At 38.2% G+C, this 15,280-nt stretch overlaps 1 protein-coding gene across 1 annotated transcript in view; it reads left to right on the top strand.

Annotated features, from left to right (window-relative positions):
- The window catches only part of LOC131032370 (vacuolar sorting protein 18), a 251,231-nt gene extending 236,210 nt beyond the window's left edge, over window positions 1-15,021 (top strand). The window contains exons 22-25 of the mRNA XM_057963318.2: window positions 2,941-3,096; window positions 3,321-3,476; window positions 13,921-14,052; window positions 14,288-15,021. Coding sequence (XP_057819301.1) covers window positions 2,941-3,096; window positions 3,321-3,476; window positions 13,921-14,052; window positions 14,288-14,452 — 609 coding nt within the window. The 3' untranslated portion in view covers window positions 14,453-15,021. The remainder of the gene's footprint in view (window positions 1-2,940; window positions 3,097-3,320; window positions 3,477-13,920; window positions 14,053-14,287) is intronic.
- The last annotated feature ends 259 nt before the right edge of the window (window positions 15,022-15,280 follow it).

Raw genomic sequence — 15,280 nt, 5'->3', positions numbered from 1 at the left:
AGGCCAATCACAAGCTAGAGTGATGTCTCTAGCTAGAAGGGGACATCACAGTCCTGGCAATAGATTTTTGGAGTGAAGGATTTTCATCCCTTTCTCACTCATGTGCCCAAGCCTATGGTGCCACATTATCGAATCTGTTCTTGCAACATTTATTGTTGTTGTCCCTGCAGTAACTTTATCTGTAGCAGCTAAGGTAGAGTAAGTGTTACCAGTACACAGATATAATGTGCCTACCTTCGCACCTTTAGCTACTACTAATGATCCTTTAGTGACCTTCAACATACTGTCTGAGAAGGTAACTATGCAACCTTCACTACCTAGTTGCCTTGCAGAAATTAAATTTCTTCTTAAATTAGGAACATGTCTTACCTCCTGCAGAAACCAATCATTACCATTCTGCAACTTGATCTTTATCTTTCCTTTTCCAACAATTTGACAGGGCTCATCATCACCCAAATATACCTGTCCAAAATCACCTTGAACATAATCTAGAAAATATTTTCTATGGGGTGTAGCATGAAATGAAGCCCCAGAATCTATTACCCAGGAATCATTAACATTATCCAAACATAAGATTAAAGCATCTTGTAAAGTATTACTTGCAATATTAGCTTCCTTACTGTCATTTTCATTTTTGTCTCCTTCTTTGTTTTTCCGAGACCAACAGTCTTTCTTTAGATGACCAGGCTTTCCGCAGTACCAGCAATCTTTCTTTCCTCTAGATTGAGAGCGTCCTTTCTTTGACTTCCCTCATGACTTCTCATTCCCAGGGCCTTTTCCTCTTTCCTTTGATCTTCCTCTGTTCTCCACATTCAAAACACTACCCGATGATGTTGAAGTCTCACCTGTGCTTTTCCTTCGCATTTCCTCGCTTAGGATAACACCAACAATATCATCAAATACCAAAGTATTTTTACCAGAGACAGAGTTACTTACAGCCATAACCAAGCTATTCTAGCTTTCTAGCAAAGAACATAAAATCAAGAGAGCCCTAACCTCTTCTACAAAGGTAATTTTACCGAAGACAATTGACTGGTAATTGTATTAAATTCATTTAAGTGCTCCGCTACAGATCCTCCCTCACTCATTTTCAAATTAAACAAACGCTTCATAAGAAATACCTTATTCGAAGCCGAGGGTTTCTCATACAACTTAGCCAATGTTACCATCAAATCTACAGTCGTTTTTGCTTCTGTTATATTGAATGCTACAGATGACACAAGGCACAATCGAATGGATCCCAGTGCCTTTCTATCTAAAATGTCCCACTCTTCATCTGATATTGTGGTCGGTTTCTTTGCCTTTCCTTCCAATGGCCGCCACAAATCCTTTTGATACAGGTAATCCTCCATCTGCATTTTCCATAACTGATAATTCTGGCCGTTAAACTTTTCGACCTTGAATTTGAAATCCTCCATTGCTCCCACTCAAATCTGAAAGTCCTTACAATTTATAGAAAACCTCGCTCTGATACCAATTGTTAGGGTTTCAAGCAGATCCGAAGCAAATATGAACTAACAATTATATGCAGATTTAAATACAAAAGATAAAGAAATAAAACAGGACACAGATAACACAGAGATTTAACGTGGTTCACCCAGAATGGGTTACGTCCACCATACACAGCCGTCCAATCTTTCTTATTATCCAGCAAAAATAGTACATCAACCTTACAATGCCTTAAACATCTCAGCCGCTTATAACATGCGTTTTTAGGGCAACAAACAAAGTCGGCCTTTTTAGGGTTTTATTACAATGTCGGTTTTTATCAACGAAAAACGGCAAATTTTTTTTTCTCGGGGGCTGCCGCCTCCGAACCCCTGCTCGGGGCCCAACCCAACTCCGGACCCCGGCGAGGATACATGCTGAGTGTACAGTACTTTGCTGATCAGTCGCCACATTTCAACAATCTCCCACTTGGAGACTGATCAGGCTCCACACTGAACAGTTTTGTTATCAACTAAGACTGAATACAAGGAAGCCATGATTACATGGAGTGAGATGATGTGGTTATGGAGGATATTGGTTGATATTCAACTTGAACAAACAGCGTTGACTTCACCTTTTTGGGACAACCAGAACGTGCTGAAGATGGTAAAGAACCCGGTCTATCATGCCAAAGCTATGTCTATTGAAGTTCATTACTGTAACATCTGCAGTTGGTTGATAATGAAGACACCTGTCATTATTGTTATACTAAAAAGGACTAGCTTGCTGAATTATTGACTGGTTTAGAGGTAACTTGGGATTTATCTGATTCAAATATTGGGGTAATAGACATCAATGGATATTTTAGGAAAAATAAGGCAAATTTATAGTTTGTTTTAAGCAAGTAAAATAGGTGGCCTGTTGCACCCCTAAGCTTAATGGTGTTTGTCTCTTTGTTAAATTGGTTGTGCTGCCAAATTATACAATATTATGACTTCTGCAATCTGTCTAGTAACAGGTAGGTTTAAAAAATAAGGATGCATCTAAAACGTGACCATCAAAATCTTAGGAAGTAAAAGCTATAAACTAGAGCTATAGAAAAACTACAAAATGTAAATTATGAAGAAAATTTTCTACTGAAACTATATAGGTAGATCATACTACCATACAACTAGTTTCAACAATCTCATTTTTACATCACTCGAACAGTTGCTTGCTTCCATCAGATAAACAAGTGTGGCCTGTGCGTTTGCTTTAATTCATGACATCTTGAAATTCTTTTTCTTGTCTAGTGTCATTAAAGCTATAAATTCAATTTTTTTCCTATATTTCCAATCGTCTGTGTTGCTGTCTTTTCATTTTCTATTTTGATTCACAGGCTATGCTTTGAAACAAAAAGAAAATTAATGTTTGACCAAATGCTTTCTCAGTACACAATAGTAGATGGACCCAGGAGAATTTTTATAGAACTTTGTTTCTTTTTAATTCTAGGGTACTGGTTGTTCCCTGCAGGAAGCCATATGTTCATCCCTAGAAGACTATAATAAGCAGATTGAGAAACTGAAGCAGGAGATGAATGATGCAACTCACGGAGCAGACAGCATCAGACAAGACATCAGTGCTTTGGCACAAAGATATGCAGTTGTTGATCGTGATGAAGAATGTGGGGTATTGTTTTTTAACATCTAGTTATCACTCTGTCTATTTAAGTGAGACGAGGCTTTTTTTCAAATTTCTTGCATACATCTCTTGCTGAACCATTTCTCAGATTATTATAGAAAGGCATACTGGATACTGTGTTCAAGTAATTTGTCCTTTGATTGCAGCTCTTAGGCATTTCAAGGTAGAAGAAACACTAAGAATTTTAATGACAATCAAACTGGGTCTGACAGGTTTGTGGACGTAAAATATTGACTTCAAGAAGTGGACTTGGAGTGGCTAGGGCTTTTACATCACCCATGGCCCCATTTTATGTATTTCCTTGTGAACATGCTTTTCATGCACAATGTCTTATTTGGCATGTCACAAAGCACACAGATGCAACTGAGGTAAGAATTTGCAGATGCTTGATCTATTCCTCCCATCCACTTAAATCAAATCTCATACTACAAAAGCTTTAAAGCTGGGAAGAAATCTTTATAATAATATTTGTGTATTCTTTGATGCAATGCTTAGAAATTTAGCTATGTATGTATGTATGTATGTATAACCAAGAAACCTTTATTTGATGCACATAATGTATTTGCTGAACATGTAATGGAACACCAAACATATTCTGTTTGGGCAACTGCTTATTCTTGCTAAGCTGTTGATCATACAAAACTTATGTTTGAAATTTGTTTCGTGCTAAGATCATTATCCAGGAATTCTCAATCTGAAAAGCATGGATGTATCAACATTGCATAGTCAATATCACACTTCGACTCTAAAAGTAATGCCATTATAAATGTTTTCACAATAATTTGTAATCTATAATTATGCATATTATGCATTAAAATGATCTTGAAGTAGCAAGTGTTGCAGATTGATACTTGTTTAGAATGCATTCCCCTGATTGAAGCTATTCACACAACTATCTTCTGACTCTTCCCATTGAGTGGGAACTATCTGCATTTCCATCCTTTTCTTTGAGTTACATTGCATTTAGTTCAAGGTAACATGGGTGTGAGGATGGGAGAATGCACAAGGTATGAGTATATAATGCCCAGTATGTACTTCTGAAGTTTGAGTGCATCTGTTGTAGGGTGTGATTAGAGCCATTTACGTTCCATTTCATACCATATTTTTGCCTGTTCATATGCCTTCATACCCATTTTCATATTCCGTTTTTGTACAATATCATACCATTTTATCACCTTTATTCTGCATATGATTAAATATACATAAGTGGTATTTAATATAGTTTTGGGATAAAATATGAAAATTAATTATTGGATTGTCTTTACTAATAGTAGTTGTTATTTTAGCTTTGGAAAATATATCCTGCAACATGATATTGGAGAGGAGATCAAAGATTTTCTCTAGCCTATGATTGCACTTACACAAAAAATAATTCTTGCTAATAGATAATTCGTGCTTCAGCTGTATTTTAATATTTTGTAATGGCCACAAGCCAAGACAATAAATTGCCATATTATTATATTAACTGATTGATATATCAGTTATGATATTTAATGGCAAAGATTAAACAAGACATGTATTGCAAGCTGCTTTTTAGCCTGTTGATGTGTTTTTTATGCACTATCGAACACAAAATAAAGTATTGAATACTCTATCCTCTCTTGAACAAAGACTTCTCAAATGCTGAACACAAGGATCACTTGAGACGATTCCAAGGTTTACAATGTCAGGTCTTGATGTGTTGGATAGCTTCAATGGTTTGATGTGTTTTGCTGCTCCTCCAAGGGGACTTATGTAATTGTTCTTGAAGAGATGGGAATCTTTATCACAAGGAATGCTGTTTTTACGAATGATGTTGCAATGTAACTCTTTCCTACTACTACTAATGAGTGCTTGATAAAAAAAAGTAAAAAAGAGGTAAGGTTTAGGAGTGCTAAACTAATACTAAGAATGCAAGAGCAATGGACAACTTCAAGTGAGTTCAACTAAGCTTTGTTTTGACATGCAATGAACATCTCCACAAGGCTAGTGCGATCTTCTAGGGATAGCTAATGTTTTCAAATCACTACTACAAACATAGATACCATCAAGATGAAGCATATCAATGATGAAGTAGTAATTGAAGTTAATTAAGCTTGGCTAAAATGCGTTTAGTTGACTACCCAAAATACTTCACCATCGATGAAATATTAGTAGTATGAACAATAAGAGCTTCACTATCAATCATGCACATGAGTCTTTCATTCATTTAAATACTTAAGTAAATTGTATTCTATCTTTTTTTCCGTCTTTCTAGATATCAAGTTCTCTCATAAAAGGATGAAGAAACAAGCAAATGCTTTGAAACGCAATAATTCACCAACTCTTCAATGACTTTATTATTTCTAGCAGCATCAAAGCAACAATTCTTAAAAACTCTTTTAATCGATCCTTTACAAATGAAATGAGTGGAGCTTATATAGTGCTCCCAAATACAATGAATGGCCAAGATTAAATCATAATCAAGGGCCAAGATCTTGCCACCTAAAACCTAATTAGGGTTTGTTACAACAATACCTAATCTTTTTGCAAATTATTAAATATCAGCCAATGGGAATGTGACATCCATTTGGCACAAACTTCGATGAAAAATCCTCCAATGAGAAAAATGATGCCACATGGGATCATAACAAACTATCTTCCAGAAGTTTGTTTCCCTTATCCTTTTCTTTTGCTGCAAATTCAATGAATCTGGACACTATGAACTCAATTTCGGTTATTGGAGTAGCAGGTATGTCCTTCAATTGATCTTCCATGAAGCTCACCTTGTCTAAAGCAGAGGCAAAGGTTTCTCCCATCTTGGCCTGAAATCTTTAGGCTTGCTAGCAAGTACCATGAATGAGTGTATGTCTTCCAATTGCTTTTTTGATGGTGATCCAGCTGTCCCAAAGAATATGACGTTTACTCTCTCAATCAACGGATCGGCATCTATATGAATTCCTTCATTCATCTCCTTCTCAAGTATGTTTCGGCCACTTCCACAATTTTCTCATGTATCAAGTTTATTGCATTGTCTACTTGAGTGCAAACACTGTTGATATCCTCAAAGATGACCTTCCTCATTTGGAGCAAGTTATACCACTGCTGGAAATCAGGTGATTGTCCTTCTTAAAATACTCCTCCATTCACCAAAGTCTGCTTAGGTAAATTCTTCATTGCTTGCAGTCTCGACATAATTTGATCAAAGTGAAAACATTGTAAGCTGCCATGAGGATTTAAGTTCTTTCAATAACACTTGAAACTTTATCAAATATCCTTACTAGCTCTTTTTTAAATGCATTCGCTCTCTTGAAAGACTTATTTATCCAACTCTCCATCAAATGAGTTGAAGTCCTCATCTTCTCTAAATTATCAACTGAATTTGGAGGAAGCAGCAGTGGAGGCATGCTAGAAAAATCATGTTACCTTAGCAGTTCTTTGAACTGCTGCAAGTAGCTTCTCAATGCACTTCTTCTCTCTCTAGTTTCTTGTTCTTCTCTACTTCTAGCTTCAACATATCATGGACTGTTTTCACTATGTCATTCAAGTCTTCCATTGCCTGCTCAATGGTGGAAGGACCTAAGGCGAGAGTCTCCAAATCCTACTCTTCTGTTGTGATCTCGAGCTTATCTATTCTTGGAGTGGCAATTTGTATCACTCGAGATCTTGTAGTATCCTTTGTTATCTTTGACATCTTAGTGGCTTTCTTTTCAACTGTCTCTTGAGCTTTGTTTAAGAAGCTATCTAAATCATCCATAGGCTTTTCTTCTACCACTATGAATTCCTTTGCCAAACTCTCCTTAAGCTATGTTGCGATAGCGGATATTTCTTCTCCCTCTTGCACCTGCTTGAGTTGTTGATCTTCTCGGGTTGGAGAGGTTACTTCATCTTCATTCTCTATATCCACATACACATCTTCACCTGCTTTGCTATTAGTTTGCTCATGTGGAACTGAATTATCTTGCACTTGGGGGTGTTTCCTATTGTCTGTCTTTTCACATCTGCTATTTTGGTTACAGACTCCAAGGACTCATTCATTCTATGATCTATGCTTCCTCTAAGTGGCTGACTCTCTTGGAGTGAATTGATTGGGTGGCACTTCCACTCATTCTCGTTCTTTCTGTCTCTTCGTCAGATGAGTCTGTCGCTCCCATCAAATCGAATGTCATCTTAGCATTCTGGCTCTTCAACTTCTGTATTTGGATGTCTACCCATCATCGTACGTATGCTAAAACTGACTTCATCAAGTCTTTCCAATCGGTGATCTCCACATCTATCTAATTGTTTTCTACCTTCTTGTCTTTCTCTTGTTCATATACCAGCTGGAAGCGTTTCCCACTATCTTTTGCTTGATCGAGTATGTCAAAAACTTTACACATCTTGATGATGTCAATCAGTAGTCTTGAACACTTTTTCCTTCTCATCTCTAGATCATCTTGGGCATTCATCTAGTAGTCTTCCAATTGTAGCTTGTGTATGTGTCTTCTTCCATTAGCTCTTCTCATGTTATTGTAAGGATCAAATTTTTCTCTAGAGTATGGGATAAGGAAGTGGGATTTCAACTCCTCCTCTGATTTCTCAACTACTTGCAAGGATGGACACACTTGTATGGATTGCCCGACTGAGATGGGAAAAGCAATTCCTGTCTTATGTCTATTCTTTTGCACTTTATCATATGTGGTCTACTGTCTCACCACCTCAAGCAATACTATCTTGTCAATACGGTAGCGTGGTAGCATGTAGGGTAGACAAGAGCATCCCTGAATGCTTATATAGGTGAACTTCGGAAATTGGATATACCAAGCATCGGATTTCTTTACTAACTCTTTTGCCTAGGGATAGTCTTTAATGGGTGTCGCCTTGCAACGTTCTTGTCAAGTGCATGGTGAAAGCATTGTTCACCCTCCTATAATGAGCTTTGCCAGGGTAGTGTAGTTGTGTGTAGGATTCACATGCTCTCATCTCTCTAGCTCCCATTCCAATTGGACCTCTATACATTAATCCCACTTTATTCTTATGCAGAAAAACCCTAGGAGTATATGGAATCACTCAGCAAAGGCAGTTGGTCTCATACGACATCCTTCCCAAGTTCACTTCGAAGTACGACATCTACAAGACAAGGTACGACATTTAATTGTAGTAAAGATTGTTTTTCAAATTGTACGACAATCATTCCAAATCTTATGGTCTACTTTCTCATGACCTATACAACTTGCTCCATTTTGCCCCAAACGGCTTCCTTGTAGCAACGTACTATCATTCAAATTAGTATGGCCACATCCCATCTTCCCTCTTCACACGGCCAAATAGACACACCATACAACATCTTGGTGAAGTATAACAACTCTGTGTACGACATTTCATTTCTCTTTATGTATAGCCGAACAATCATAGTGTATGGCAAAGCAACCATGGCATACAAAAAATATTGATTGACATTGTACAACGGTTCCATTTTTGTACGACACAAGCAATATCTCAGTACTGTATGACCTACATTAAGTGTACAGATTTCAAATTGTAAGTTTAGTTTCAGGCTCAAGCCACATGGCAATTATTATAATGGTTTGAGCAAGCATTATAAATTGCAAGCATTTTTGAGGAGTTACTATTCATTGTGGAAATACAAGTTGCAGGATGGCAACCATTAGTAGAAAAGGGAAGAAATACATGCCTTGCATTCAATTGGGAAAAACAACAGGAGATGATAGCATTATGGTTGACAACATCACATGGGAGAGCTTGAGTGGCAAAGAGTGTTGTAGTTGGTGGCTAGAAACCATAGAGAGTCACCAATTGAAGATAAAACGTGTCTACATACAAGTAGATAAGGCCACATAGCTACCTTTGTAAAATGTTCGGGAGTTTGAGCCCTATTTGAGAGCCATTGTGATACAATACAATAGGCATTCCCACAAATCTACTATCCAATATAGTGGTTGCGAGATCACTACATCCTTCTAGCTTGCTAAGTTTACGAGGGTATTATGGATACGCTCAAGGGGATCTTCCATTGCCAAGCCGAGTGGAAAGATGATATGGTAGCATAACGATGCCTTTCTGAAGAGTGTGTCATGCAAATCTCACAAAGGAAGAACACGATAGCATATGCAGCAGTGGTAATAGTCTAGAATGTGTGTTGGATTTGATTAAAAGAACACATTGTGGTTTGGATGATATTTCTTATTGTGGGTCTCAACATTGGTAAGGTGTACAATGTGCTTTGGATGATAGATCTCATGGGTTACGAGTAGGGCATCCGACATTGTGGTTTGGATGATAGATCTTATGGTGGGCCTCAACATTGGTAAGGTGTACATTTGGGCAAGCGTACTCTCTAAGAGAATCAAAATTTCTTGTGCTTGCAGCACAAGGCTTTCTATATGATTGAGCATGTAATTGGACTCTTCCTCAATGTGGTTCATACTCAAGTACCCCCAGACAAATGGGGAAGATTGCAGCCAATTGGCCAACTCGATGCTTCATGGTCAACCATGATCTACTAGGCCAACCTGGGAGTGCAATCAGGTGGTGTGGAGCCAGCACAGTCGGCTAGGAAGAAGAGGAATCAGAGGGAAGACTCAGAGAGCAGTGTCGAAGAGGCCATTGAGTTGTCTTCTTCAACCAAGAGTGCAAAGGGATTTTTAGTGGCAGTGGAGGCATGCTTGGAGGACATGAGGAGGCTATTATCGTGGAGGATACAACCATAGCACCGCTACCAGCAATTACCATACCAGCACTACCCATACTAGCGCCCCCAATAGTCCCATCGACGACAACACCTTCACAAGTCATACCACAACCAATAGTCTCGCTAGTAATAGCCTCACCTTCAATAGCCATACCACCACTAATGGTCCCTTCGGTGCCAACTAGACCACCTCCAACTGCACTTGCAATTCGAATTGAGGGTACAATCCCAACAGAGGAGGCAGAGGCCATTGATACTTGGCTAGACATGATGGGGGTACCACCAGATGCCCCTCTAGTAGAGTTTCCTGGGTTACTTTTAGAGAATATAGGGATAGAGGGGACAATGATGGCTATGATGGTAGAATCCTCTTAGGGTGAGCCACGCTAGTGTAGGGTGTGTAGGGTGAGCATTCACATACATAGCCGCTTCTGGAGCTAACACCTGCCCAGGTAACAACACAACTAACAGTAGAGCCAATTCCAACTCTAGTTTCACAGGCACCTCCCCGGGCTACACCATCAGCAGACACACCTACAGGAGGCTAAGTGGAGTCATCATCTAGTGAATGGGATGAGATTATTCTATGGTTGGGCCAATCGAATCCCTATGATCCTGTTGGCAAAATCCAGAGATACATTCAACAGCTACAATGAATGGCCATGTTCATGGATATAGTGGGGGACCTTGCTCAAGACTTGGACATTGGCCATGACCCACTTGTAACACATGCAATTGAGTGCATTCTCACTTTCATGCAGGTTAGTACCAAGGAGAGTTTTTTAGATGCTTCATTTCTCGAGGATGGTCATGCATGGAGACAGGAGATGTTGGATGCTCGACATCCTTTGCGGCCAACAATTGGAGGCTAACATAGCTAAGTGTTGAGAGTACTTCATGACATGGAGCTATTCTTTCTAGACCTTTTTCTTTCTTACTGTAGGCATGCAACTTTGATGGAGGAAGCCACCCAATCACAAGACAGGGCCCTTCACCAGGACTAGAATGCTCGGAAGGCATTGGCAAATCACTTTCAGATGTCCCAAGAGCAACTAGCCCAGGAGCACACCCAATTTACCACATTGGAGAAGATAGTGATTGAAAGAAAGCACCAATTGGCAAAACAGGATTGATAATTAGTAGAGAAGACCACCCAGCTTGGCGAACACAAACCACATTTGGTGGAGAGGGATGAAAAGCTACTGGAGAAGGACAAAGAGCTTGAGAAGACAAAAAAGCAATTGATGGAGACCGCCTATATGGTGAAGGCAACTTGGGAGAGCGACTTGGTGGCTAACCAAGTCTTCCAATGCCATTAGTAGAAACACACTCAAGCATCTACCCCAACATCCTTCATACATCTAGGGATGTTTTCTCACCCCTCGGTGAATTTTTCTTCAATTTTGTTGTGTTTTGAGTTTTGACTCTCAATTTTGTCTCAGTCGTCTGGATGACGACTTTCTTTTCTGGGGGGCTGATGTAGTCGGCTAAGTATATAGTTGTAGTTGGCTAAATAAATATTGTTATGTATTGTAATTAAGAAGATTAGTTCTCAACTACGTTTGGGTTGGTAGTTGGCAATTATCGGCAGTTGGTAGTCTTAACCAACCTAGTACACTATTTATAGGTTGTTTGTAGTCGAGATATCTCTCTCTGATGCCATTGTACTTACTACATGTCTTGTACATTTGGTAATTGGCAATGAAAGATATACCTTCTGAATATGCACATTAAGTTATATTGTTATGTTTCTATGTTTTGTTAATATACATTTCTGTTTACTTCTGTAACTAGTAGAGTTAGGCCGTAAACAATTTTCACAATATTAGGGTTGAATAAGGGCACAAAAGGGTTTGTGGGATCCTCATGCCCTTTTAAAATATTTTTTACTTTAATAACAATAGAGAATCTTTATTTGTTGTTTAGGACATATAGCCATCCTCAAGGCTGGGACAATGGAGGGTTTTCTCAAACATACCCAACTGTCTCAAGGATGGCTAAATGTCTCCAATGCATTCTTTTATGAACATGTCATTTTTGGGAAGCTTGAAGATTTCAAATTTTTTGTGGACAATCAAAGGACATCTCATGGATGGCCAAGGCCAAAGACAAATCCCATGCAACACAACTTATATGGCATTCTGTACATGCTCCAAAAGTTGTCAATAGTGAAAAGAGGCTAGATGATGGACTTTACTTCCCATTCCTTCCCCCACTAACAAATGCTTTGTGTGCTAAGTGGGTCCTCTTGCCTTGTAATTATTACCAGCATATGCGAAGAAGAAATTTCATTAGTACAATAAGTACTTAAGTCATCTTGTGATGACTTGAAACACAAATAGGTCAATCCCACAAAAAATAAAAACCTACAACAAATGCTTAAAGGTGTTTGTTTGCTAAGCGGGTCCCATTGCCTTGAATCTACTACCAATAGATGTGAAAAAAATTTGGCATTGGATTTGGTATAATTCTTACTCGTCATTCTCAAATGACTTAAATTTTTCCTTGGTATAATGATTACTAATCATAGTCATTGTCAAATGACACAAAACTAGGGTTATGTAGCTCTTAGAGAGTTGAATTTGAGTTTGAGCAGATCTACACAAGGCTTGCCAAATCTTTACCAAGACCCAGCCTAGTAACACTTTTTATCTGTAGAAACTTTCTAGTTATCATTACTAGATATCATTTTTGGGAATCAAGTGCGTCTAGCATCAAGCCTATGCGGAGTTTTGTCAACTTTATGTCTGGTAACACTACTAAAAACGCAAAAAGGTCAATATATATATATATAAAACTAAAAATTGGTTTAGAAGCCTTGAATTACTAAAGACAAATATATGATTAGTTTAATTGGGTTATTCCTACATTGGAAAGTATTAATAGGGTGACTTACAAGGCATTACCTGCACCAAAAGCTTTTCCCTAATAGGAAAAGAGGCTTGTGGGGAGAGGGCCAAAGCAGTGGATTACATCGACTATACCTTTCCGTAATTATTGAAGATGTTTTGTGCTAAGTGGGTACATTTGCCTTGAAATTATTACCAACATATACAAAGAAAAATGTCATTAGTAAAAAGACCACTCGTAGAGGCCACCTTGAGATGACTTAAAGCAACCAGAATTCAATTTCACAAAAATTAAAAAATCTAATTAGTTGGACTTTATTATTTGTATTCTTTTAACTTGCACCATGAACATGGATTCAACTATCGTGCACCTTAATCACATCCACAGCTACGGACCTTAGCACCATTGAGTCTTGAAATGGCCAATGGTAGAAAACCAAATGAAGGGGTGAAATAATTTTGCCTTGTAACAAGGCTAAAGTACCTCTGCACTTCATCTTTCAAATGAGTAGAGAACATCAGTAAAATGTTTCCCGGTAAGACAAAAATCTATTAAAATTTCTCAATAAGCTAAATATCTGTCGATGAAACTGTGCACACAATAATTGCATTAAGTATCATGTTCGATGAATTAAAGATTTGAAATGGTTTGAAAGACATGCTAGACAAGAAATCCTTGTTTCTATAATGTATAGTCTGGAATATTCTGTCAGCAAATTAAAGAAGATGAAAGTTCATAATGCCAAATTTATAATAACAACCTGTCAATTTTCCATTAGACTGTGGTCTAGTGATAGTTTGGAGCACAAGCGTCGAAAACAACCTTAGTTCAACTCGTGGTGGGCAGTCTCTTCTATTAATACTCCTTTCAACAGCAAGTGGAAGCCCCAATGGCATTAGTGACCTATGGAATTAGCGGCCTAGATCCTTGCGGGTGAATATAAATGGAATATAGAACAAGCGGAAGCTTTGATGAGCAAGATTGAAACAATTATACACTTAAGACATTTGATAATCTGTGTAAGTAACAAGGTACCACGATAAAATGACCTTATAATATAGTCCATCTTAAAATTCCTTGCATGTATTGCCTCGTGATCACTGTAAATCAGTGGCTAAGAATGTAATAAAGCTTGTCATTAGCTTTCCAACCCAAATAGGGTAGGGAATGCAATATGTAAGCTGAGTAATTGTGTTCACGGAGAACATATTTGGACTCTTTATAGACTAGCATTTACTCATACTAAATTTCTGTGTTATGTTCGTATCATGCAATTATTTTCCTAGTTGTAATTTGTTATTCATGTTTTGCAGGCAGAGCGCATACTTGATTTGCAGCGGAGACTGAGTTTAGCTGTGAACTCAGGGACAACCCTCAATTTAGAAAGAACGTCAAGCATTGCAGATGAAGAAACACCAGTCAGCACCAGATCACCCACAGATCAGGTTCATACTTGGTCTTGTATTATGATATGATTCTCCGCAAATTAGATAGTAAAGTGATATGTTTCTGTTTCCACTGCTGAATATTTTTCTTCAATACAAATTTCCTCTCCGTATTGTATTCCTTTTCCATCCTGTACGAGATTCTGCAGGCCATTGCTTAACCTGTCATATCCTCTTTTTCTTATACTTTGAAGCTCATAGAATTCTGAATCACCAGTTTTCTTTTTTTGTTTAGATTCGAGCACAGCTTGATGATGCTGTGGCTGGGGAATGTCCATTTTGTGGGGAGTTGATGATAAAGGAGGTCTCCTTGCGTTTTATTATGCCCGAGGAAACAGAGCATGTAATGTCATGGGATATAAAAGGTGGTACGTTGTCACGAGAGTATGGTTTAGCATAAAGAGCTGTCTGGGAGAATTGTTCAAAGTCATGTCTTTGATAGCTACGATCAGCTTCGAGTCAGATTGGTATAGCTTAAACAATTTGTAAAATGTTATATGATTTATTTGGGATGAATGTATGGCTTACAAATCCAAGTTTGAGTTTGGCAACGGTCTAGTATACACCTTTATGACCATGCAGCTACATTTCAATCAGCTGAAGATATGAAGACTGAGTTTAACATGGATCCACCTGGAGACAACGGGGAATATGCTATTTCCTTAAAATGCTCATGTTTCATCTGAGCAGTGAATGTTTGGTCTTTTTATGCAGTATTGAGGATTTGAACTGAGAAGATTCCATGCTTTGTTCGTCCCCATTCGGATATGATTGGGTTGCCATTGGGCCATCGTGCATTTTCTGACTATCATGCAATCTTGCAACAGAACCAAATTTTCACCTTTCACAAGCATTGAGATAATTAAGCCATTCAAAAGTTCGTAAGATTATCTATTAGTGTTTTCCATATTAAAATTGAAGCACAAAATTTGAATTAATATATTCAATTTAACAGTGTGTATTCTGTAATCGTAATGGTTAACAGTGTGTATTCTGTAATCGTAATGGTTAACGTCGAGACGACTTAAAATGTGCAATTAAAAAACAACTAGGGGAAAGGACCCAGTAGTTGTGCACCCTAACTTCGCGCTTCTCAAAATCCTACTTGGAAATTTCAAATCACTTCGATTTTTTTACAGCAGCTTACTTGACAAGTCCCCTACTTATAACTAAGGTTTCAGGGCCACATCAGCATGCTTTTTGCCAAGGTGTCCAAAACAGCCCCCCA

Source organism: Cryptomeria japonica, chromosome 8 (genome assembly GCF_030272615.1).
Source record: "Cryptomeria japonica chromosome 8, Sugi_1.0, whole genome shotgun sequence".
Classification (NCBI taxonomy): Eukaryota; Viridiplantae; Streptophyta; class Pinopsida; order Cupressales; family Cupressaceae; genus Cryptomeria; species Cryptomeria japonica.
The sequence above is the reverse complement of the archived record's forward strand: the minus strand, read 5'-3'. Positions and strand labels throughout refer to the sequence as shown.